Raw genomic sequence first — 26,376 nt, 5'->3', positions numbered from 1 at the left:
AAAATAAAATTATGAATGATGTCACATGAGCGCATTTATGAATATAATTTTGTTCATTACAGTTTATATATATATATATATATATATATATATATATATAAAATAGTTTAACACAACTAAATACCTCATTTATTCTTACTATTTTAAAGAAACATTTTATTTAAATTGATAATTTTTAATTAATATTATGAGTTAATATTATTTTATTTTATTGAACTATTTTTTATTAATAAACAACAAATGGTTTATAGATGATCATTGTTTAAATTAATTAACAATCATGTCAATTTTATTTTTAGATGAAATATTATATGAATTTATTTCTTTATGAATTTAAGGTAATTGTTTAAATTATCGAAATTTCGAAATATAAAATTAAGATTTACCTAGACACTTTGGAGAAAAACCTAATTATATTTTGTTCTTGAGAAAGTCATCTCAAGAATAGTAACTCTTTGCCTTTCTGGGTAAATTTCGTAATCGGAATTAATCCAAAGCAATCATTCTATTTTATACTTATAATTTTATATTATATCATGTTTTTCATTTTTTATATATACCTATATAAATAAATTTGTATTCAATATTTCATTTTTATTATCTGCCTAATTTATTTTATTTATGAATAAGTATATTTTATTTTCTTATATTTCCTTTCATCTATATATATAAATCTATTTCTTTATAGCTAGATATTTTCCATTTCTCCCATTTAAATTTCTTTTCATTTTTGTATTTTTTTTTACTTTAACTAAATCTATCACCATAAATATATTTTCTATTTAGACATTTACTTTCATCCTATATATTTATTCTACTTATCTAAACCTATTTTTTATAACTAAACATTCTTCTACATTTATATTTTTTTAGTTAAACATATTTAAAACATTTTTATTATTTTTGTTATCATTACTATTTTTATATTTTTCTATTTGTTTTAATTTCCTTACCCTAAGATATCATTTGAAATTTTTTATAACATTTTCTTAAAATAATTTAAATTAAACCTACATCACCAAAAATACATCTACAACTAAATGAAATAGTCCAGATCCAAAACAAACCCAAACCAATAGTAGATCCATAAAAAATGAAGGACTTTACCTTAATGGGCTAGGAGTGGCCCAAGTTACTAGGCTTGTGGAAGAGGCCCACCTGTTGTAGCTCGCCAAGTCTCCAAAATGCATTGTTTGGTACGTGTGTATCAGCTTTCTCTTCTCTCTCAAAGTACGCGGTTTTGGGTCCCAAACCTTATGTATAAAAGCTCTTTTTCTATTCTCCTTCCCCATTTCTCTTCTTCACTTTCTCTCTTTACTTGGCGACCTCTCTTCCTTCTCTTTACCCCAAAATCTCTTTTTTCTCTGCCAAATGAAAACCTAACATTAAACCTTCCCCCTACTCTTTCTTCTTTTAACCAAAGATCAAAAAACCAAAACAAAGCCACAGAAACCCTAAACTCCCCAAGCTGCTTCCTTTTTTACTTCAATCGGAAAAATAAACAAGAAATGTCGCGAAAGTCCCAAAATCCCTAACCTTCCGAAAACCAGAAAACCCATCCCCAACTATTTCTCATGGCTCTATGATTTTTGGTTTTTTTTATTGTGGTTGTGGTATGATACTGGTAAGAATTTGGGGTTTTTCTTTTTGTTGTTTTTTTTTAGCAAAGATTTCTAGGGTTTTCGATTTGGGTTTCTAGGGCTTTTTGGCTGCTAAGGTTTTTGTATAAATTGCTCTAGGGATTTCTTTGAATTTTTTTTTAGGGTTTTTTTAGATTTGCTGTTTAGGGTTTCACTTTCAAAATCCACCTCATTTTCCTTATGAATTTCGAGTTTTTATAGAACTTAATTGTCTAAGTGTTTGGACAATCAAGAAGTGAAAGCATGATTTCATAGGTGAAAAGCTCCAAGCAAAAATGGGGTAGAGCTGCCTGGTAGGCTACCATAGTAATCTGTTAACCGAATTCTTTTTTATATTTGATTTTTTTATTTTTGTCAAAATATTTATTTTTTGGTTTGTGGGCCTTTAAGACTTTAAAAGTAAAAAAGGTCCAATTTAAAATCAAAACCAAATTGGTTTTAAGCTTAAAAAGCTTAAAATGGGTTAATTTTAATTGGACTTAGAACTAATTCGACCCAACAGTATAATAAAATTAAATATAGAACTGAATAAAAACTAAAATTATCTAGATTAAGTGAGGTATCTACAATAACTGTAGCATCTATCACCCAAGAAGCGGAATGGTTGAAAGACTTATTCCATGAAATTTTGTCGTGGTTTAAACCATTGGCACTAATCTTGATACATTGTGACAATAAAGCAACGATATCAAAGGCATATAATGAAGCATACAATGGAAAAAATTGATATATTGAATTTTGACATAGCATTGTATGATAAAGAATTAGTGATGGTATAGTCACTATAAGTTATATGAGGTATTGTGAAGATTTAGCAAATCCATTTACCAAAAGTCTGAAAAAAGATTTGGTAATAAAGACCTCAAGCGGAATGGGTATCAAGCCTATCAACTAAATCTCTAATGGTGGAAGCTCACTTTGACGCTTGTGGTCGACTTGCAAGTCTTGGGTAATGACCATTCTACCATATGGATGATTGCAAGCACTAATTTATATTTTTCATCCTGAGGTGTATAGTGCTTGGTTCCTGTAATATATAAACTAATGTTGAACAAAAGTTCTTAATAGATCCATAACATGTATATGTTGAAGTATTATAATTACAAGTACTTCCGATAAGGATTACTTTTTTAGTAAAAGTATTGCCACTTCTAGGAATTAAAGGCTTGACTTTGATAGCACTTGTAAATGGATGCAAAACACAAAACCATAAAAACGTGTTAGCAAAACTAGATATAAAGTGAGCGAAAAAGCTTATGTGTGTTTAGTGGCATAATTAGTCAAATGAAGAATCGATGGTTCAATACTTGGTCAATTTCTCAATTCAGATTAAAACCAATCACACTCATTAAGTGAAAGTTCAAATATGCATGATATATTCATTTATGCATATTTCCAAAGCTGTTGGTATTTGAAAATTTCGAAAATGATGGAAGATTATTGGTGCATTTCCAAAATAAAGGATTATCTCTTTATATGAAAAGTTATTTTAACTGAAAGGTTATGTTAAATAGTGTAACTATTGAATTGTATATGTGTCTTTTATGTGAATAGTTATGTTTCCTAATAAAGCGACATGTTGAAAAATACCTTTAATTCAAAGGTTATGAGACAACAAAAAAAATACTACAACTCAAAAGTTTAGATATGAAAAGTTATCTTTTCATATTGTAGCTCAAAGATTATGTCTTATAAAATGAATAGTTATTTTTTTATAAAGTGATTATTGAAACAATACATTTATCCATAGATTGTGTCTTGCAAAATGCAAAGATGTCTTTAATATAAAGAGTGCCTTGATGAAAGGGTTAAGTCTTTAAGAAGAGACACTTACAAGACTACATAAATGACTTACTGCCAATCATTTTGAAACACCAAAAACAAATAAAACAAGAGTTAAAAATCAAGAGCAATAGAAATGTTGTGTTCTAAAAATAAATAAAAACACTTGAGTTCCTATCATCTATCAAAGGTATCTAAACTTTTTATAATTTACTTACTGCAAAAAGTAGGTACTAAGATCGAACAACTTTGCAAACCCTCTTGTGTATTTAGTAGTTTACTCTTGTAAAGTGCAAAAACGAAATTAGACATTGGCTTCATTGTATCTTAAGATTATTTGCATAATTTCTCCTTTACATACTGAGTGATGAGACAAAATAAATCTTAAAAATAGTATCTATTAAAAAACTTATCTTAAAGTTAATTTTACCAGTTTCTTGAATTTCATTTAAACTCTGTTTACACTAATAGAGAAAAAGTTTGCTTTCCTTCTGTGAGCTAGCGAATGACATTCCCTTTATGACTTTACAATTGTCATGACATTCTTTAACTCATTGCAAATCAAACATCCAAACATCATAAAGACGTTACAATAAATTAAATTGCAGGGAAAGTAAGAAACTTTGGTTGAACCAAACGCTATTATGTTTCCTATGGCTTGCAATCCTCGATTCTATACCAATATGGGCATTTTTGCAACTGTGTCATGGTCATTGCGTGGATGTAAATCTCACATCATGGTAGAGTTACAAAGTCTCACATCGAAAAGAAACTCCCAACGATGAGTAAAGATAGATATCATGATCTTAGAGAAGGGAGTTATGAATCTCACATTAACTATGTACTAGAATGATGTTGAGAATAAAAGAGTTCACAGCACTTTTAACCTGTGAGGGTCCTTTTGTGGGATAAAACCGTAAGTTTAATAGACCAAAGCAGATAATAACTCACTAGAGTTGGTGTGAACCGTGACACACTGCGTGGGTCCCCTTCAATGATAAACAGTAATTATGTGGACAGTGCCAAGTAGAGACAGAAACATGCCCCCACATCCCTCTGAGCCGTAGATTCAGTTGGACAGTATGGACTAAGTTTTTTAAATGGTGGCAGATGACTTGGGTACCTCCTACCTCCATAGCCGAATTCCTTTTGTGCTGATTTGCAATGTTGTGATCTGACCTGAAAATCAGATTTCGTGGCCCTGGAGGATGCGACGTAGCAAGGTGATTGTTGTCCACTGCTGAGAGTGATTTGACTGACTTCAAGGTAATCTGATGATTATTGTCCATTGCCCTTGAATGGTAACTATTGCTTGCTGGCATGCCTAAACTTAGAATTCTATTCATAATTAAAATATGATAATATTTGCAATGCTTAATTTAATTCGAGACATACATTCGTTCTGAATTATTGAAGGAAAATCAAACTGGCAAAACATTTTTAACCATGCCGCTAAAACATTCTTTCCATACCCTGTTTCACACATGAAACACCTGCTACCCTGTCATTTAGAAAAGCAGGATCAAGAAATGAAAAGGCAAAAAGAAAAATCTCAGTGGTGGTATTTTTTTTGTTTTTTGAGGGGACAGTGGTGGGATATTAGAACCATTTCTTGTCAGTTATCACTTAAGAACCATTTTTTGATCCTCACAAGCTCCGATTCAATTTCTCTCATAGTCTTTCTCTCATCAGATAACTCTGCAGTGCAACAATAAGCCAATTCCAGGATCAAACGTAAACATCTTCTTGTAGCAGCTGCTAAGTGTTCTTCACCAGCGTGCACGAAATTGAGATCTACAACTGTGTCAACTACTTGTAATGAATGGCATATCCAGCTCCTTCTGTTCATTTCTTCCGTTGGCCTTGTTGCGGTAAATGTTTCCGTCAAAAGAATACCAAAGCTGTACACGTCGGTTTTCTCAGAAACAATTCCCATTGATTCATACTCTGCATAGAAGATGGTAATAATGCAGAATGCATTGAATATAAGACATCTAACAGGATGCGTGGTATTAAGGAATAGGCTTTCAAAGAAAAATGACATGCATACAGAGAATATGATAATTATGAACTACACCCTGGAACTACGATCACCTGGTGCCATATAGCCAGCGGTGGCCATGGTGGTGGTATTTGTTGCACCAATCCCTTTTTCTAAGCATTTGGCAACGCTGAAGCCACTTACACGAGCTACCATATCATTATCTAGCAGGACATTGCTTGGGTTTAAATTGCAGTGAATGACACGCATAGTATGAAGATAACACAAAGCTGATGCCACGTTTATCATTATATCAAGCCTTTTCAAAAAGTTCAAAATATTCGAGCCAGGGTAAATTCGATAAAGCCACTTTTGAAGAGACAAGTTGGGGATGTACTCCAGCACCAAGGCTTTGAAATCCACGTCGCTGCAGCATTTCAAAATTTTGACAACATTCCGATGACGAATAAAGGGCAGCACTTGAGATTGAACTTCAAAACTCTCAAACCCTCTTCTTTGTGTATTAAAAATCTTTATTGCTGCAATCCTCGTCTTTCAGTATTCCTTTGTACACGACACAGAATTCACCCAAGTCAAGCAGGTTCCTTTCACTAAATCCATCTGTTGCTAACTTAAGCTCTTGGTACGAAATCCTAGGATATTCTATCAATTCAGTGTCAATTAAAAAACGTGATTTGATCCTATGGAGCTCAAACTGAACTTCAGCCATGGTCTTCCTCTCAAGACTTGACTCTGCAGTACAAAACCAAGCAACTTTCATGATTGATCTCACACATTTTGTTTTAGCTGCTATGTCTTCCTGATCACTTTGCAGCAAACTGACATCAATAAATCTGTCTACTGCATGAGGTAATGACTCATATATCCAGAGCCTCAAGTTCATTTCTCCATCAAACATATCATCTGTGGGCTTCTTTCCGGTAAATGTTGCCATGAGTAGAATACCGAAGCTGTACACATCTGTTTTTTCAGATATAATTCCACTCGATCCATACTCTACAGTTAAGTACAATGCATTAATAAGAATAGGCTTTCAAAATAGACACCACCGAGGAATTACATATACATAAATCAAAATGCAAATACGAAGCAAAATACAAACATTACCTGGTGCCATGTACCCCAAAGTGGCCATGGTCCTTGTTTGCATTGTAGCATTTTCACCTAAGCGTTTGGCAATACTGAAATCACTTACACGAGCAATCATGTCTTCATCTAGCAGGATATTGCTAGGTTTTAAATCACAGTGAATTACGTGTATCGAGTGAAGGTAGCTCATGGCTGATGCAACTTCTATCATAATGTCGAGTCTTTGCAAGAGATTCAAAAAATAATTGTGAGTGTAAAGCCACTTGTCCAGGGTCCCATTGGGCATATATTCTAGCACCAAGGCTCTGAAATCATCATCACAGCAACTGTTCATGAGTTTGACAAGATTAGGATGACGAGCATTGGAAAGCAATTCAGATTCAACCTGAAAACTCCTCAATCCTCTTTCTGGATGCAAATTGAAAACCTTTATTGCAACATTCTTCTCCTCCTTCATTGCTCCCTTGTAAACAGAACCAAAACTCCCAGTGCCAATTATGTTACTTTCGCTAAATCCATCTGTTGCTAGCACAATTTCTTGGTATAGAATTGTTCTATTTGTTGTTAAAAGTGGATCCTTTCTCTTTTTCAAGCAGTGTTTTATTGCCCTGTACATCTGTGGCAGGATACACATTGATGCAATTATTGGCAACAGAATCTTTGCAAGAGTCAAAATAGGTCTCCGTGATCTTTTGGAAGTACCAGTCCTGCATGTTGGAACTTGCAATCGTGCTGCACCACAAAGTGCTTTGTTCATCACATATGAGCGGGCTGTGAAGTTATCAAAGGTTCCTCCACTAGGTATTTCTCCTTCGAGTTCATTAAAAGATACATTAAAATACATAAGGTGGAGCTGTACCAAGGACTTAGGAATTACTCCAGACAGTTTGTTATGAGAGAGATCCAAGAATTCCAAGCTTAGAGAACTAACAAGGGATTCTGGAATGAGACCTTGCAATCTATTTACTGCCAAAGAGAGATATTCTAGACTCTGGAGGTTCCAGCTGTCTGGAATGTAGCCTGAAAACTGATTCTTTGACAAATCAATTTCTATCACAACCTCCAAATTTTCAATATCAAACGGAAGAGACCCTTGCAAAGAATTTGATGACATGTTTATGGCCAGGATATCCCTAAGGCTCCACAAGCTGGAAGGTATTGTGGAAGTTAATCTATTAGAGCTTAAGCTGAGATTTCTTAGAGTTGTTAGATTACTTAAGCATTCTGGTATTAATCCAGAAAGCTCATTACCACTTAAAAACAATTCAAACAAGCTGCTCAACTTACAAAAATCATAGAGGATGGTTCCTTGCAATTTATTCCCTTGAAGGTGCAAACCTTGCAACTTTTGTAGTCTTCCAATCGTGTTTGGAATAACACCCGTCAGTTCATTGTTTCCCAGTCTTAAGGCAACCAAGCTGCTTAAGTTGCCAACTTCAGATGGAATTCTGCCATGAAGTTTGCAATCAGTTAACCAAAGGTATTCAAGAGAAGTGGAGAGATTTCCAATGGACATAGGGAGCATGGTATCTAGAGGATTGCCTGATAACACTATCCTTCTCAAATGCATGTTATTTGTCAATGAATTGATAAAGCTAGATTCTAGAGTGGAGGATTCAATGGTTAAGGCATTATGGGCCAAATTGAGTTTTTGGAGATTTTTCAAATTGACAATTGTGTTAGGAATAAGACCATCAAATGAGTTATCAGCCAGGTCCAAGAGAGTGAGTGATGTACAGTTCCCAATACTGCTTGGTATACGACCTGCATATGTCGAATAAGTTAAAACATTGAAAAAGTATGAAAAGATATCGAAGTAAATATTAAAAATGGAAACTAAAATGGCATATGCTGTAATCTCTTCTTGCGAGATCTCTTGTGATTAATAAATACTGCCTTTCAAAAAAAAAAAATGGCATATGCTCAGATTTTTCATATTGTTGTGATAGCCTATTTCCTAAGGGTTTGGATGTGCAAAGGGTTTCCCCTTTCTGACTTAATGAACTATTCATATAATTTTTCAAAAAAAAAATTGTTATTATCAAGATAAATCACCAGGTGGACAAGTATAACTAATTAAGACAAACCAAATCCTATATTCCAAGTGGCATATTCTTGATATTTTCTGTTCAATATAAGAGAAAACATCTTTAAAAGGTTGGGAGTTTTACTAAAATGGTCTGAGTGATAGTGTCATACCTTCCAAGATGTTATTGCTGAGATACAATTCCTTGAGCATGGTTAAATTCCCAAGCTTTGTTGGTATGGTTCCTGTGAAATTATTAGAAGGCAAATATAGTACTTCTAGCTGCCAGCAGTTGACTAAACTGCTTGGGATCTGTCCATAAAGTTGATTCCCAGATAGATATAGCTCCTTTAAGTCTGGAAGACGATTAAACATATCTACTGGAAGTCTTCCACCTAGCCTATTGAAGCTGAGATCAATTATTTGCAGTGAAGAAACATTAAAAATGCTAGAGGTAATGAAACCTGAGAGCTGATTTTTACTCAGATAGATCTTCTTCAGTGAATTTATGTTGCCTAAAGCTGATGGAACTTTACCTACAAATTAAATTGTTACGTTTTAGTATCAAGTACTCAAGTTTACGACCAGAACCATAAAAGCTGTTGTTTGTATTGTTAGCGGAGCAAAAGAAGATAGGTTACCAATTTGCGGAGGGAGGGTGCCATCTAGACCCATGGATGAAAGGTTCAAGGCCATGACCCTCTGGGGTTGGCCACCGCAAGTGACACCAATCCAGTTGCAAACTGAAGATTTCGTTGTCCAGCTTGCCAAGATATTTGGCGTTTCAGGATCGATGTAGGCTTTCAAGGCGAGAAGCGCAGACTCATCATCAGTCAATGAACAAACATGCGCTACAAACAACATGAAGATGTGGACTAAAAACACCAGACAGGGGGAGGAAGAAATCTCCATGACCGTGGCGCGGACGCTAGTTATGCAGTAACAAAATCCAAAGAGAAATACAAACAAATCACAAATGGCGACCGTGTTTCTTTATGGAAACGCCGACTCGATAGTACATATCTTCATCCAGTAGCAGGGTCAAGATTTCGTGTTAGGTGAAGAGTCAAAACAATATAAAGTAATTTAAAAAAATTTATTAAAAAATTATATGAATAAATTTTAAAAATCATTCAAAGAATCAATCTTAATAATTTATTTAAAAAAATTATCTAGTATAATCATAAATATTATAATAATAACAATAATCTCAATTTCTAAATAAACTTAATAACAAATAAAAATTAACAAACATAATAACAAAAATCTCAATGAAAAGCAATCCATTAAAAAATATTAAAGGTTATTAATAAATAATGCAATAAAAAGTAATTTTTTAAAATTAATAACACCAATTAAATATAATATCAATAAAAAATTCAATAAAAAAATAATTCTAAATAAAAAACTTAATTGTTCAGAGTAAATAAAAAAAAACACAAATAATTTGTAAGAAAGCAAACAAGCAATTCCTAAATAAATAAGTAATAACTAGCATTAGGTGATTCATCAAATTCTTAGTTTGTTGCTTTCAACAAACAATGACTAAGGCAATAAATCTTAAATCAAAATCATCAAATTAAAAATATTAAATAAAAAATTTTTAAATTGAAAATATTAAAAATAAAATAAGTAAATAAACCAAACTTACTAGTTATCATGACATAAAAATTGACTTACCAACTAGAAGTTTTCTGCACAGAGAATGTTAGCAAGCAAAAAAGTGAAAAAGAAAAAAAAAATTTGTTTCTATAGTATTTGGTAAAAAGATAAAGAAAACAAGAAGGGGAGGTTGTGAGGTTTTAGGTTGGGAATAATTCTATTGCAATAGGTTTTATTTTAATCTTATTAAAACTAATTGTTAACTAATTGTTGTGGGACATCTTACCAAATAAAAAATTATTGTAGGGACAAAATTATAAAATTCTAAAAAAATCAAATATGTTAAAAAAATTTTAAAATTTTTATAAGAGTGAAATTATTAAATTTTTAAAAAATAAAGATAAATTATAAAATTTTTGAAATCGTTGACAAGGCGAGGGCCCCACTAGCCCCCTCCCCTACGCTCTGTCTTCATTGCATATATATATATATATGAAGAAATCTCCATGACCGTGGCGCGGACGCTAGTTATGCAGTAACAAAATCCAAAGAGAAATACAAACAAATCACAAAAGGCGACCGTGTTTCTTTATGGAAACGCCGACTCGATAGTACATATCTTCATCCAGTAGCAGGGTCAAGATTTCGTGTTAGGTGAAGAGTCAAAACAATATAAAGTAATTTAAAAAAATTTATTAAAAAATTATATGAATAAATTTTAAAAATCATTCAAAGAATCAATCTTAATAATTTATTTTAAAAAATATCTAGTATAATCATAAATATTATAATAATAACAATAATCTCAATTTCTAAATAAACTTAATAACAAATAAAAATTAACAAACATAATAACAAAAATCTCAATGAAAAGCAATCCATTAAAAATATTAAAAGTTATTAATAAATAATTCAATAAAAAGTAATTTTTTAAAATTAATCACACAAATTAAATATAATATCAATAAACAATTCAATAAAAAAAGTAATTCTGAATAAAAAACTTAATTGTTCAGAAGAATCTAAATGAATAAAAAAAAACACAAATAATTTATAGGAAAGCAAACAAGTAATACCTAAATAAATAAGTAATAACTAACATTAGGTGATTAATCAAATTCTTATTTTGTCGCTTTCAACAAACAATGACTAAGACAATAAATCTTAAATCAAAATCATCAAATTAAAAATATTAAATAAAAAAATTTAAAATTTAAAATATTAAAAATAAAATAAGAAAATAAACCAAACTTACTAGTTATCATGACATAAAAATTGACTTACCAACTAGAAGTTTTCTGCACAGAGAATGTTAGTAAGCAAAAAAGTTAAAAAGAAAAAAAAAATTGTTTCTATAGTATTTGGTAAAAAGATAAAGAAAACAAGAAGGGGAGGTTGTGAGGTTTTGGGTTGGGAATAATTCTATTGCAATAGGTTTTATTTTAATCTTATTAAAATTAATTGTTAACTAATTGTTGTGGGACATCTTACCAAACAAAAAATTATTGTAAGGATAAAATTCTAAAATTCTAAAAAAATCAAATATGTTAAAAAAATTTAAAATTTTTATAAAAGTGAAATTATTAAATTTTTAAAAAATAAAGATAAATTATAAAATTTTTGAAATTGTTGGTAGGGCGAGGGCCCCCACTAGCCCCCTCCCCTACGCCTCTGTCTTCATTGCATATATATATATATAAAAGAAAATGTACAAATTTAAAAAATTATATGATATATTTTAATAAAATCTAAACATAATAATTAAAAAAATCATTAAATTATATAAGAAAAAATCAAATATAGCTCTTATGTTTATTCAATTAAATTTTTATATTTTTATTTTAAATCAAATATATCACTAATCGTTGATTAATTATTGTTGGTTAAAGTTATCTTACCAATTTAATGACATGTGTTGATGACCTAATATATTGACTTATCATTTAGAAGAAGAGCACTGCTAGAAATGATGAGGCTAAAGATGTTATTGATTGGGTTTTTTTTTTTTCTTTGAAAGCCAAATTTATTGACATAACAAGATGTAATGCCTAAAAAATCTTATTCTACTTAATTAAATTATGTTATAAAAAAATTAGTAATTACTAAGTTATAGTCTATATTAAATAAATATAACATAAGTCTAACTTTTGATAACTGCAGTTATGACTTTGGGCTTATTAATAAAAAGGGAATAGATTAAGGGTTTTTAAGTAAATAGAGTAGTTTTATTAGTGTTAGTTTTTATCACACGTTTAAGGTAAAGCAATTTATCACGTTTAAAGGAAAACTGTCGGAGGAAGTTAAAAAAAAATATAATTTTACAATATCACGTTTAGAATAGGAAAAGAAGTCAGAGAAGTTAACTTTGTTTGATGTCATCTTAAGAGAAAGGCAGTCGAAAGAAGAAAATCATTTAGGAGAAACTAACCCTAAAGAAGAAGGAGAAAGACAAAAAAATGAAAAATCTATTCAAGAAAGCAGTGGTTAAGGTATGATAGGCTTTAACTTATGAAAATTGTATTTTTGCATAGTTCGAAATAAAAGATCCTAAATTTTTTTTATGTTTCTTTAACTTACATTCAAATCCGGTACTATTCTAGTGACTTTCAGGTAACATGATGGGTACCAATGAAAAAATCTTGAAAATATCTTTCCAATAGTTTTTATAGCATCTTGTTTGGCTTTATGGTTAGAGAGATGTGAATTTTTAAAGTTAACTGGAAACCCATTTTCAACTGTTTTAATGACCCAACTTCAGGTAGAACTCTATATTCCTATAATGTTTTGAGTCTTTTCTTCGAGGGCTTTTGTTGTATGAAATGTGCGATTTAATTTGGTGTCAATGGCTCAGTTAGGAGCTTTTTGTATTAAGAGAACTGAAGGTTCAAATTTGGCTACTTGAATTTGAAAACTCATAAATCTAGGTAAATTTGTAATGATTTTTAAACTTTTGGCTTCTGTAACTTGGGAATTTTGCAATCTTTTTCATCAAGACTAATTTTAATGTTATAGTGTGATATGAATATTTCAATTTGGTTTTGATTTTATCACTGAAAACAATTTGGGATAAGAGTTATAAATGCGCGAAGTAAGCCAGATAGTCATGAAAATATAAAATTTAAGGATTTATAAAAATTCATTTTTAATTATTTCAAAATTATTCTTGGCCTATATTCAACCTAGTTTGATAGAAACTTCAGAAATTTGAGCTATTTGAATTTTAGTTTTTTTTATGAATAAATATTTATTTGAAAAATTATTTTGGAATTAACATATTTCGAAAAATTTGTTAACAATATTCAAGAGTCAAGGTTTAATTAGCATTGATGTATATCCATCAAACTTTATATTTGTTACTGATTTTGTATTTTAATCTCTGAGTTTCTAAGTTTAGAACATTTTATGTATTTATAAATTATTAAAAAAAATCAATTTTTATTTTTAATCAAAATTAGCTTTAGTTAGCGAAAAAAATACCACACCTTAAATGCTTTAGAATGATCAACAAAGAGTTATGGTTCGTTTTGATAAGTAGTAGTGTTGGTTTCTAATTCTGAGTATTTTAAATTAATAGGCTTCAAGAAGATTCTGATTCTTTATCCCTTAGTTTTGGTTTATCGAATCAAGTAAGTGATTAGTATCCTTTCGGTGTTTTCACACCCTAAAATTAGCCTCAATGTGATTTTTGTGCTTGTATATGATATTTTGTCCTATGATTTATTAAATCGGGGTGAGCATGCTAATATATGTAAGTAAATATGATCTCCCTACTGATTTTTGGAATACGATTTCGATTTTGTTCTGGAATATGATTTTTATCAATGTATGTATATATGACTATCTTTGTGAATATTTAGTTTGAAACAATTATGTTTTTTATATGCACGAGATATGTTTTGAGAAAATGAATACATTATTTTATGAAATATAGGTAATTTAAAAATATATGTTTATGTTTTATCTCATAATATGGTGTGCTCTGACCTTGACAATAGGAGTTAAATGTTGGCTATGTCAACATATATTTTGTGATTAGAAATTGATCTCTCAACCGCATCATCGGTTACAAAATAGTGGTATTTGTGATATCTGTTCAGTGTAGCCAATAATTGCTTCTAATATATTTCTAACCCATTCCACTAGGGTTAATTATGGTTTCGACTCTGACCCGTGCCACTGGGGTTAATTATGATTTTATTTTTGACGTGTGCCATAAGAGTTAAATGTGGTCGTAACATGTTACAAGAGACTAATAAAACCTGAAATTAGTATGAAATTATATTCTGTTCTGTTATCTGAAAATTTTGAAATTGTATTAATTATGTTATTTGAAACGAAATTATGTTTACTTTTTTAATTTAAAAATGAAATTTTGAAATATATAATTTGAATGAAATTACTCAAAATTCTGTTTTGATACTTATAGGTCTATTAATAATTTCAGCCTAAATGTTTTAAGCATGTTTAATTCGACTGAAGAGATGTTAGTTACTTGTTGAGCAGTTGTACTCATTCCATTAATTCTCATCATTTTACAGATTTCAACATCTTTGCATGTTTGGGAGTTAGACTTGCTTGGCTAGGGTTTTGGTTAGCAAGATTAATGTATGCCTTGGATAATTATAAACTTTGATGTGAGTATTCAGTTTCTAGTTTGTTAAGTAGATGTTAGCTAGACGAGAAATTTGTATGTTTTGGAGAATTGTAGTTTAATATTACATTTGGAGACTCGAGGTTTTATAAAATATAAATTTTGAAAAGATTGTAGAGGTATTATATTTGATTAAGTATGATATTGTTGCCTTACATACTTAAGGGATTCATCTCATAAATATGTGGCGTCTGTTATATTTCAAAACTTTGGATTTAAATGTGACACAAGCTGTACAACTTTGAAAAGAACCAAGATTGGATTCTTTTTAACGGTTTACTTAATTTTTTTATCTATCACATGTTTTAAAATTATTAATTCATATATTTAAATTAAAATAATAAAATAACCTAAATCTAATTGTAATTTACTGCTTTTCTAAGCAAAATTCATAAACAAACATTTAGGGTTTATCAAGCCTCACATCAACATTTAGTTTCAAATGCTTTTATAATATATTAATTAGATATATATTTTAATAAATTTCAAAATCAACCAAAGCTTGAAAAGTTTAGTTAGAGTCTATTTTACACTTTAACCCACTTTAATCTAAATATTATGAACTTATTCTCCTCTTTGTTTAATAATTCCTTTTTTTTTTCCTACCGCTGGGTACACTTGAATTTGCTGAAGCTTCCTTCATTCGTTGGGATGGAACATCTGTAGAGTGCGGTAGGCATGTTAAAGCTTTTATTGCTCTGACTATCATTAGTCTTTTACTCTTTGTAACTTTAGGTTTAATGCAACTGTTCAAGCTTTTATAATGTTTATATTTTTGTTGATCACATTTTAATATTTTATTCTCAATTTACTTGTTTTTATAACATAAGTATTGCTATTTTGCGGAAATGATGTTTCTCTTGTGCGAACAAATGTGGAAATATTGTTTTCCTTGCAAAGCAATTACCTGATGTCTAGTCAAGTTACAAGTTTAAATTGAAATCAATAATTCATATTTATAATTATGTAAGACATTAATTTATTGACTTACCTTAATTTTGTGGTTAATTCGTACCATTTCCACCGTAACTGACTGGAAGGTTTGGCAAAGCAACCACTTCCACCGTAACTGACTGGTAGGTTTGGCAAAGCGACGATACAGAAAGGAATCAATGGAAAAGTCAATACAATTTATTGGGCACTTGTGCGTGTGGACCCAAATAGAAGGAGATGACGGTAATGATGATGATTCCTCTTTGACTTCAAATCTTCAAGAAATATCATTGGGCCTTCTCAGTTTCAAGGAAATTACATACTTAATTGACTTGTATCTCTCTTCCAAAGAACAGAAGATGAATCCTTTCAGCTGACAAGTACATTTGATACCGCCATTCCAGGGAGCGTTAAGCATGGCTGAAGCTGCCGTTTCCTTTGTTGTAGAAAGGCTAGCCGGCATACTGGAAGAAATTGATTTTCAAACAGGTGTTCGACAGGAAGTAGAGCGTCTACAAGAGGAATTACTTCGGATGAGATGTTTCTTAAAGGATGCAGATGCAAAGCAAGATGATGATGAGAGAGTGAGCAACTGGGTGTCTGAAATCAGAAATGTTGCTTATGATGCTGAAGATCTCATCGACACTTTCGTCCTCAGAATTGATTCCCTCAAGAAAAAAAGCTCCATCAAAAGGTATGCTTCCATTTTCAAAGAATGGAAACATCGCTCTAAGGTTGCAAAAGAGCTTCTGTCCATCCAGAGAAGAATCCTTAATATATCTGCCAGTCGTGAAACCTATGGTATCAGAAACATTGGAGAGGGGATTAGCACTGCAAGGGAGAGGCTTCGGAAGCTGAGAAGATCATCTCCTCGCGGGGAAGAAAAGGATATCGTTGGCCTGGACGATGATATAGCTAAGCTGGTGACGCAACTTGTCCGAACCGAGGACCAATGGCATGCGATTTCAATAGCCGGAATGGGAGGCATTGGTAAGACAACTCTAGCAAAAAAAGTTTATAATCATGGTGATATCCAGGCTCGTTTTCCTTCTCGAGCATGGGTTTACGTATCCCAGGATTTCAGTACTAAAGACATACTTCAGGCAATTATAAAGCAAGTGGCATCAACGCGAAGAAAATTGGAAAAGTTGGAGGAAGAAGAATTGGAAGCAATTCTCTATGAACACCTAAGAAAGAAACGGTATTTGGTAGTCTTGGATGACGTATGGAGTATCGGAGCATGGATCTCTCTTGCAAAGGCCTTTCCAGACAGAAGTAATGGAAGCAGAGTCATGATTACAACTCGCAACAAGGGTATTGCTTTGAAAGCAGATGCTCAAAGTGTTCCCTATCATTTGCATTTTCTGAGCGAAGAAGATGGATGGATGTTGTTCTGCAAGAAAGCTTTCATTCATGGCGTTGATTCATATCGTTCCCCACAGTTGGAGGAAATAGGGAAAGAGATCGTGGCAAAATGTGCTGGTTTACCACTGGCCATCATTGTGGTGGGAGGATTGCTTTCAAGTAAAAGAAATTTGGGAGAATGGAAAAGGGTTCTTTCCAACATGAACTCGCTCTTTGCTCGAGACCCAGATGGAGTGTCATCTATTCTAGCTTTGAGTTATAACGATTTGCCTTATTACCTCAAATCTTGCTTCCTCTATCTAGGACAATTCCCAGAAGACCGTCTGATTCCCACACATAAAATGTTTAGGCTATGGATTGCGGAGGGTTTGATTCCGCTGCAAGAGGAAAGGATGGAGCACGTAGCAGAGGATTACTTGAATGAGCTAATTGAGAGAAACATGGTTCAAGCAGCCAAATGGAGTGTCAACCAGAGAGTTAAACAATGTCGTCTTCATGATCTACTACGAGACCTCTCCATCTCAAAGGCCAAAGCAGAGAGCTTTCACGAGATTCAAGGGAGTCAAAGTCTCCACCCTTCAGCTAGATCACGTCGTCATGCCATCTACTCTACATTTCATTGGCCCCAGTGCAAGTATATCAATCCCCACCTCCGGTCGCTTCTCTTCTTTAGAGTTGATCGTAACCAAAGCCAGGTTAATTATTATATAAATGATCCTTATAAAATGGAAGGCAGCGATCTAGATTATGTTAGCAGAAACTTCAAATTACTCAGAGTCCTGGAGTTGGAGGGTATACCATGTACTACCATTCCAAGCATAATTGGGGCATTAATTCATCTGAAATACTTGGGGCTGAAGGAGACCAACCTACAGGCGCTTTCACCAGCCATAGGTTCTTTGCGGAACCTACAGACTCTTGATGTAGCTGCAAATCTTCATCTCGAAACAATTCCCAACGTAATATGGAAGATAACAAAATTACGGTATCTTTATATGTGCGGACATAAATATGGGGGGCCTCTGCGAATCGACACATTACAGCATCTCCAGGCTCTATCAGAGATAAATGTCCAAAAATGGATGCAAAACAACCCTGCAAATTTAACGAGCCTGCAAAAATTGGGAATCAGAGGAAACTTCAGCTTGAGAGCAACTGAAATATTTAACTCTATTGTGGCACTTGTACAACTTCAGTCCCTGTACCTTCGTACTGAAGATGCTGAATTTCCATCGCTCACTCAACTTTCTGCTCTTCAAAATCTCGTCAAGTTGCATATGAGAGGAACTATAAGACAGTTACCTAGCTCGCAGGAATTCCCACCAAATCTCTCCCAGTTGACATTAGAACATGCTCATCTCAAGCAAGATTCGGTGGGGATACTTGAGAACTTGCCAAGATTGTTGATTCTGAGACTAAAAGCACGCTCCTACGATGGAGTGAAAATGGCAATATCCGTCAGTGGCTTTCCTCAACTTGAGTTCCTGGAGTTTCACTCCTTGGAATCCTTGGAAGAGTTAAATCTTGAAGAAGGTGCAGCGCTAAGGCTTAGGAGTTTCCGGATAATCAATTGCGGGAACTTGAAGATGCTCCCTGAAGGAATGAGATCCCTTGCTGCTCTCTGTGAGTTGGACATTGAAGAGATGCCAAAATCATTCGTGAATAGGATTCGAGGTGAAGATTTTTACAAGGTGCAGCATGTTTCCTCCATCTTATTTGTTTAACAATTTGCAGTTTCAGCAGATATTCTGCCAAATGGCGATACTTTAAACATAAACTATTCATGGCTTCATTTGTTGAGGAACAGATTCTCTCCTTCAATATTTTCAAACTGGCACTGTTTCATTTACTTTTGAATCTTTATTTTTTGTTTTTATTTAAGTCTGTGTTGATGCTAAGCAGAAAAGCCTCTGTCTTATAGTTAATCAAGCAATCAGACCGCTCCTCCTCGTCAGATGTTGAAAGATTTAACACAGGTAAATGCTGCTCTTGCAAACAAAGTACAATGCATTTGTTTAATGAGGAAGAAAATGTCTGCATGTGGCTCATACGTGGAACAAGAAAGATTAAAAGAAGAAAAAAAAACTAGTAGAAACAAATAAAACATTCTTTTGACTCAAATCCTTTGAGTGGAATTTTGGTAACTAGGTTCATATAATAGGGATTTTGATATTCTGCTTGCTTCTTGCTTTTGTTGCTAGCTATAAATAAATAGCGCTAATTATATTGTTCTTTGCATATTTTTTAAATTGAATTACTTCATTATTCATAAAATTATTAATACTTTTATTTTAAAATATCATTGGAATTATATTAGTTCATATGTAAAAATTTTAATTAATTTTAAAATTGTATATCTGAAGCAAATATTACAACAGGGGAGCTACGAAAGGTCCAAAGTGTCATGAATGCATAGTTGGGCTTGGGTCCATTTAGATTTGGATGAGATGAAAAGGCCCAAAACCACACTTAGATTGGAAGGTGTGGTGGCGACGGTCGACACGTTGCTCACGTCTGCTTTCAGACGGGAACTCCTGTTCTAGATTCCTCCAAAGGCAACAACTACCCCATATTCAATGCCAAAAAAGAATTTTTTTTTTTTTAAAAAGGGTTGAAATTAGACAAATATTCAAACCTTCCTCCTTTTGTGATTAGATGCTTTTATGTACAAATATAGACCTTGAAAGCACATTGCTTATAGGAGATAATAAGATTTGACCGGTGAATGCAAACCATTCACTGTAAATTAAGGTTCTTACGTCTTTAATTTTACTTGGAACCGGTCACCTCACATAAACTTGTAGCCACTTTCATTGAAATTATTTTACATGTTAATTTTTTTTTATTTAGAGAAAAAGCATATCTATAACTTAATATAAAAAGACTCACAAACAATGTCTTGTCTTGTGAGCACATCAAGAGTGTGTGTAGAATCATTAAAAAAAATTGAGATTTGAATTTGAACAAATCACATCAGTAATGATCTGTATGAATGATGGATCTTAATTGATAAGATTTATTAAATTAAATTTTAATTAGTTGTAAAAAAATTTTTTGGAAGAATATCAAAATCACTGCGGTCTTGCAAAAATTTTATTTTTTTATTTTTTTAATCAAAAGAATTATATTATGCATATTTGTTCTAAACTTTTTTTTCCTCAAAATTGCATAACTCAAGAATATCATTACACCCATTTTCCTTGAGACAAATTAATTTGGTTATTGAAATTGTACCAAAAAGCTGAAAGAATATCTTGAAAAACAAAATAAAAGTCTTAATAAAATGATTTATTCTTTTTTTATGAAAAAAAAAGACATGAAAAAGAAGGAAAATCCCAAAAATAGTAAAATTATCGTCACCGTTGTTGTTCTCCCATACCCCCAACCGCTACTCCGAGTCTCCGACTCATAATAACAATGCTTCGAAGTCTTACGCTTGCAACCTCTTCTTCTTCATCTCTCCTCATTTCTAAACCTTTCTTGTCTCTCTCTCCAAAGCTCCCTCTCTCTTTCTCTCCCCTTTCTATCCCTTTCCCTCAAACCAAACGATCCGTTTCTCTCCACAGGGCCCCCATGAACATCCTCAAAAACCTCGGCTTCGGAGCCAAGCCCGCCCCGTCAATGGAAAACTCGGCCATCGCTCAGGGTCCAGACGACGACGTCCCGGCTCCCGGTCAGCAGTTTGCTCAGTTCGGTGCGGGGTGCTTTTGGGGCGTTGAATTGGCGTTCCAGAGAGTTCCCGGGGTGACCAAAACGGAGGTTGGGTATAGCCAAGGGTTCATGCATAATCCGAGTTATGAAGACGTGTGTTCGGGAACCACGAACCATAATGAAGTTGTGAGGGTTCAGTACGACCCTAAGGAGTGTAGCTATGATGCTTTGCTTGATGCCTTCTGGGCTCGCCATGATCCTACTACCCTCAATCGCCAGGTGGGTTTTATGATGTGGGAAATATTGGATATTAGAGATGAAACATCTTTACACACACACACACCTTAAATTTGTGAATTTTGTCTTTTTCCATTTTGGGGTGTTTTATGTGGATGGATCGATGTGTAATCTTGGGGTTTTGGTGGTTGTTTTGAGGTGGATTTTGTGCTTGACTATTGCAATTTTTGAATTATCTTACTGTAGTGATAATTTTGAGGTAACGTTTGGGGGTTCTATGTCTACTTGGTCATTTTTTTAGGTATTTTTCACTTGTTTGATTGAATTGATTTGTAGATGATATAAGAGTCTTTTCTTTTGTTAATTAAAGCTGATATATTTGCGGTATCTTCTCCAGAGTTTGCATATCAAACTTGTGAACCTAAGGAAATGTCAGCAGTTCAGACCTTTCCTTGGATTGAAGTTTGTGTTTTACATTTTGACTGATTTCCTTATTTTAGTCATGCTTTTAGGGAGTTGGCACTTTTACTTGTTTGTGATTCAGTGTTATGCGATTTTGAGGAGTTGTCCTCGGTGCTTCAATCTTTCCTGTCGTGTATGTGCCTTTGTTTTGCTCATTCTTCACTTCAAAGGGGAATAAAAATAATAGAATAAGTCACCGTGCAAAAAGTTCATGTTTTTCATATAAATCAATTCATTTCCATAATTGATGGTTGGAATTTGATATGCTGCTTGCTAGGTGATTTGTGGTCATTACCTGGAAGTTAAAAGTATTTTCTTTCTCCTAAAGTTTGTGTTTTTCCGAGTTCTTGAAATTTGTCAGGCATAACTAGAAATAGCAGATGTTATGGAATTGCTCCCGTGCTGCACTTTATTTGATGATATATTGTCTATTTTGCCTGCAACGTTGGTGAAAGGGGGCTTGTTTCATTGCGACTCTCAAATATGATTACTGGTTTCATTGTCTCATATATTTTCCTGTAATTTCAACTCCTCTCCTCTGGGGGAAAATTGGTCTCTAAATTTCTTATTTACCACATACATAATGCTAAAGATATTGCTAATATATCATGACTAAAGCATGTCAGTATTCCCAGAGCAATAAATCTGATGCAGGATAATCTTTATACATTTTGGTAGAATTGTGTGTGCACCATAGTCTTGCCACTCTAATAGGTTATGAATGCTTTTGCAGGGGAATGATGTGGGAACGCAGTATAGATCTGGTATATACTATTACAACCCTGAGCAGGAGAAGGCAGCACGGGAGTCCATGGAAAAACAGATGAAACTCTTGAACAGAAATATTGTTACAGAAATTCTGCCTGCCACGAAGTTCTATAGAGCAGAGGAATATCACCAGCAGTACCTTGCAAAAGGAGGTCGTTTTGGTTTTAAACAATCTGCTGAGAAAGGGTGCAATGATCCAATCCGATGCTACGGCTAAGTTGCCACTATTCTATGTGCGGTTCTGAGCTTATGATTGTTTATAATTGTCTGCTTTTGTCTGTCACTGGCATCTTATAGGTTTAACAACCTTTTTTCTTTTTTGATGGAATGAGTCACGGATTTGTAATTATATACTGTCAGCAGGCCAGCATCTACATTTTGTATATCTACTGATAGGAGATCATGCTAAACGTCAATGTGGTAATTATGTTTTAATACTGAAATAAAGCCTCTGTCATGGACGAGGTTATCTTTCATCTATTTTAAACCCAATGTAGTCACCTAAAGCCTTGAGACAATAGGATGATTTACTTGATTTGCTTTAGCATTTCAATGAAAACAGGTCTTTGCTTTGATGGTCAACAATTCAGCCCTTAAGAAGGTTGCCACTTGAATCAGTCGGAAGCAGATTTGGAATTGAGCAAATTTAGATGGTATGGGAAGTTATTATTCTGAGTTTCTTTTTCGGCCCATTGTGTGACTATTTTGTGTTTTTAAATTTTTTTATTGCTCAATTCAAAAACAGGAAAACTGATGCTGAATCAGGAATGTTCTTAGGGAACTGTGTAGTCATTAGGCAGCGATGTGGAAGATTCTGTCACGCCTTTCTTGTTACCATCACAATTATGGGTCATTCTTTCATCATCCCAAAAATCTATTAAGCAGTTATATATAAGTGACTATATCACTTTCTGAGAATGATTATCAACATTATAGCACCTCTTGTTGCCAAGACTGGAAGCCACGAGTCAGCATCTTCCAGCAGACCAGGCTACACTGCATTTCAACATGTTTCAACTGAATGAGAGGGATGCTGGTGAGATGTAACTCTCCAGTCCCACTAAGGCCTACAGTTCTTTTCTTTCCCTGGAGAAAGATGTAATAAAATGGAACGTGGTTGCCATTTGCAGCCCTCACCTGTGTAGATATTAAAAATCGTTCAGTGTTGGTGCTAATCTTGATAAGTGAACCATGCTGAACACTAAAGAAGAAACCATCACAAGAGAGCAGAAGGTGGCCAGATATTTGGGATGGCGAGCATTAAATATTATAACAAACTTTTAGCTGTCAAACTCGACAAGATAAATGTCAGCACAAACAGATCTGACTGTAAACTAGCAAATTTGATGCATCCACAAATTTATCCGAGCAGTCCTCAGATATTCTGAATAAGGCTGTTTGGTTTGAACTCCAATTGTGTATTGCCTACAGATTGGATCAATGCAAACTTCATAAGGATGCCTTACTACGAGCAAGACAACCAAGCACTCAATAAAGGATAATGAATTAAAGAAAATGCCACTACAAAAGGCATAGCCAGAACTTTGGTAGTATAAAACTAAGTTTCATAAGAGTATGTGTTATGTTCCTTCACATTGGCATTATCATCAATAGGCGAGATAAGTGAGATCTACACCAGGAGGAATTCTAACAAAGCAAGCACTTATTGTTTATTTGATATAGCTGTCGGGCTATGCTATCCAACTATGGGACTCTTTCACTCGTATATCCATGACTGAATGCTACTCCCCCAGTTTTCAGCACCATCGGGGAACCACAATGCTATCTCTTTCCTAGCACTCTCAACTGAATCACTCCCATGAATGATGTTCCTGCAAAATGGAAAGATTATGAAAGGGTTTTCACACAAATGAGTACTCAGATGCAAAATGAAAAATGAATAACATAGGGATGCACCATGTGAAAACAATGTACCTCCCAATTTCAACTGCAAAATCCCCACGAATGGTTCCAGGGGCTGACTCCGATGGATTAGTGGCTCCAATAATCTTGCGTCCAGTGAGCACAACATTCTTTCCTTCCCATATCATTGCAACTACTGGACCAGAGATTATATACTCAACTAGGCCATCGAAAAAAGGCTTAGCAGACAAATCCGCATAATGCCTCTCAGCAAAAGTACGATCAACATTCACAAGTTTCATCCCTAACTCAAACAAAAATATGCAAATTGCATTAAAAGTGAAAGTTTCCCCATGGATACAGAAAGAAAGAAATGAACAACCTAAACCAAAAATTAGATTTCAATCATTACCCTTCAAGTAAAAGCCTTTTTTCTCAAACCTGCTAATGATCTCACCAACCTTAATGAAGAAATAAAATAATTAGATACAACAAGTTGAATACAAAGCCAACTTTGCAGTTGTTGCTGACAGTAATACCGTTCAGCTTCAATGAAAGGAATAATGCCAATAAACCTAACTTCATCGAAGAATGAAATTTGGCAAAGCAACAAATACAATAATTCCTAACACCAACCTAGTTTTCTTTTCCTAATGTAGATGGTCTTCATTTATTCTATACATGCATACAAAAGCATTAGTTTCCGGTTTAGTAGAAGCCTTTTTTTCCCACAGAAGAAACGGGTTCTTAATTAATTTGTGCTTAGCACATATTGATTTCTAATAATACTCATGACCTTGATATTGATTTTTAAACATTCATTGCAAATAGTGAAAGTGATTAGAAAAGGAAGAATAAACACTGAATCCAAGGAATACTTAAATAGCATTTCATTTAATAAACAAGCTCACAAGGTTTTCATGTTTGACACTTAAGAAAATTTTAATGGTTCCCAGTTCCACTATCGGTTTTTTCTAAGAAGGTCGAATGCAATGACCGATGAAGATTTACATTGGGACTCTGAAAAATTTCAGTTTCCATAATTAGCCTCTTCGGTTATCATATCAACAAGTCTTAGAACAACAGATTCAACCCCCACTCTGTAACAAGATTCCAAAATTTTCCACAATTATAGATAAGGTCCAAGAAACAAATTTTCAACTTATTATCGTCTTACGCATTCCAATATCATAAACCAGAAAAGGAAAACAATACAAAAAAAAAGTTTATATCTTATCTTATTCATCCGTCTTTTAAGTACTACGTATCAACTACAGTATCAGAGACTAACTCTAAAAGCAACTCAACGACAGTTTAGATAAGAATATTGGATTTAAGAGCATCAAGTAAAGGGAGTTAACTTCTATGCTTCAATTTCTTTTTCTTTTCTACTTCTTCTTTTATAGTAATATCTTATCAAGATGTCTCCGAAAAGCCATAAGAAACGAATCTAAACACAAAAGAAACAGAGAGGAACAAACCAGGCCTCTCTGAACGCCATCAGGTTTGATCATAATGAAAGTCTGCTCCATTTTTCAGTGACGGAGAGCGCAAGACTGCTTGGCTTGATTTTGCAGCAGCTGAAAAAAGTACACCAGCTTGGCAGCTTGTTTCTCACTCAGTCACGACCTTTTGGAAGTACGTATGTAGGACATGATTTACGGGCTTTGATATTGTTGTTGTTGAACCCTGATGAGGCCCATCAGTTGTCTATAGTGTGGAGTACACTCATCATTGGGCTTTGGCTCTACTGGGTACTTCAAGACTTGGTTTGATAGCTCTAGCTGTCACTTTGTGTCACTTCATTGTCCACAAGTATTGCGGTCTGATCATTGTTCCATCACGTAACTACTATAGATATTCTTGCGATTGTCAGTTTTTTATTTCTCTTTAATTATTTCAATACATATGCAAATTTCACCCAACTTTCCGTCGAGTTGCAGAATCGAGGTCGAGAAGTGTCCATTCTTCTTGCATGTGCAGCTATTGCTTTCCGCAGAGGGCAAGGGAGTTCCATGTTTCATGTTTGAGCTGCTTTTTGAAGTCGCATCCAGACTTGTACCAAATTTACCATGACTTGTTAGTAGTTCGTTATCAGTGGTTCAGATTGTTGTTCAATTGCTAAGTTGATAGTTTTCCTCATGACTATGAAGAAATTCTCCATTCAACTCCCGGATTGATTTGTGGAGGCCAAATGAATGCATGAGGAAAAGAGACTACATAGTTTTAAGCATGATAGATACTGATGGATTCATGGAACTTACCTTTCTTTTAAAATGAAAAGAAGTAGAAAATCAATGGTTGA

General features: G+C 33.5%; 4 protein-coding genes and 1 long non-coding RNA gene across 10 annotated transcripts; 3 read left to right on the top strand and 2 right to left on the bottom strand.

The window, feature by feature from the left end:
* Positions 1–4,796: 4,796 nt before the first annotated feature.
* Positions 4,797–9,551, bottom strand: LOC18605268 (uncharacterized). The gene is given in 6 exon segments (XM_018116945.2): positions 4,797–5,369; positions 5,517–5,947; positions 5,949–6,420; positions 6,532–8,277; positions 8,713–9,075; positions 9,181–9,551. Coding segments are annotated over 6 exon segments (3,615 nt in total). The 5' UTR covers positions 9,452–9,551; the 3' UTR covers positions 4,797–5,037.
* Positions 9,552–16,033: 6,482 nt separating this feature from the next.
* On the top strand, positions 16,034–19,840 carry LOC18605267 (putative disease resistance RPP13-like protein 3). 6 transcript variants are annotated; one of them, XM_007038184.3, is made up of 3 exons: positions 16,034–18,781; positions 19,012–19,066; positions 19,469–19,840. In XM_007038184.3, the coding sequence occupies exons 1-3, from the start codon at positions 16,142–16,144 to the stop codon at positions 19,504–19,506; spliced, it is 2,733 nt and encodes a 910-aa protein (XP_007038246.1). In that variant the 5' UTR covers positions 16,034–16,141; the 3' UTR covers positions 19,507–19,840. The 6 variants fall into 6 exon arrangements, with proteins under 6 accessions (XP_007038246.1, XP_017973978.1, XP_017973980.1 ...); XM_018118489.2 differs by having other exon boundaries at positions 19,454–19,840; XM_018118491.2 differs by having other exon boundaries at positions 18,993–19,066.
* A 589-nt stretch (positions 19,841–20,429) lies between these two features.
* LOC18605266 (peptide methionine sulfoxide reductase A1-like) lies at positions 20,430–22,695 on the top strand. The gene is made up of 2 exons (XM_007038183.3): positions 20,430–21,020; positions 22,174–22,695. The coding sequence occupies exons 1-2, from the start codon at positions 20,508–20,510 to the stop codon at positions 22,423–22,425; spliced, it is 765 nt and encodes a 254-aa protein (XP_007038245.1). The 5' UTR covers positions 20,430–20,507; the 3' UTR covers positions 22,426–22,695.
* A 26-nt stretch (positions 22,696–22,721) lies between these two features.
* Positions 22,722–23,132, top strand: LOC148763782 (uncharacterized). Its single transcript, XR_016025254.1, has 2 exons — positions 22,722–22,861; positions 22,954–23,132. It is a non-coding gene; the product is annotated as an uncharacterized LOC148763782 (long non-coding RNA).
* A 582-nt stretch (positions 23,133–23,714) lies between these two features.
* On the bottom strand, positions 23,715–25,692 carry LOC18605265 (nucleoside diphosphate kinase 1-like). Its single transcript, XM_007038182.3, has 4 exons — positions 25,553–25,692; positions 24,484–24,532; positions 24,144–24,375; positions 23,715–24,040 (listed from the first exon to the last, which is right to left on the bottom strand). Exons 1-4 carry the CDS (start codon positions 25,601–25,603, stop codon positions 23,926–23,928), a joined length of 447 nt encoding a protein of 148 aa, XP_007038244.1. The 5' UTR covers positions 25,604–25,692; the 3' UTR covers positions 23,715–23,925.
* Positions 25,693–26,376: the final 684 nt, after the last annotated feature.

Source organism: Theobroma cacao, chromosome 3 (assembly GCF_053813885.1).
Source record: "Theobroma cacao isolate CCN51 chromosome 3, ASM5381388v1, whole genome shotgun sequence".
NCBI classification, from domain to species: Eukaryota; Viridiplantae; Streptophyta; class Magnoliopsida; order Malvales; family Malvaceae; genus Theobroma; species Theobroma cacao.
The sequence above is the reverse complement of the archived record's forward strand: the minus strand, read 5'-3'. Positions and strand labels throughout refer to the sequence as shown.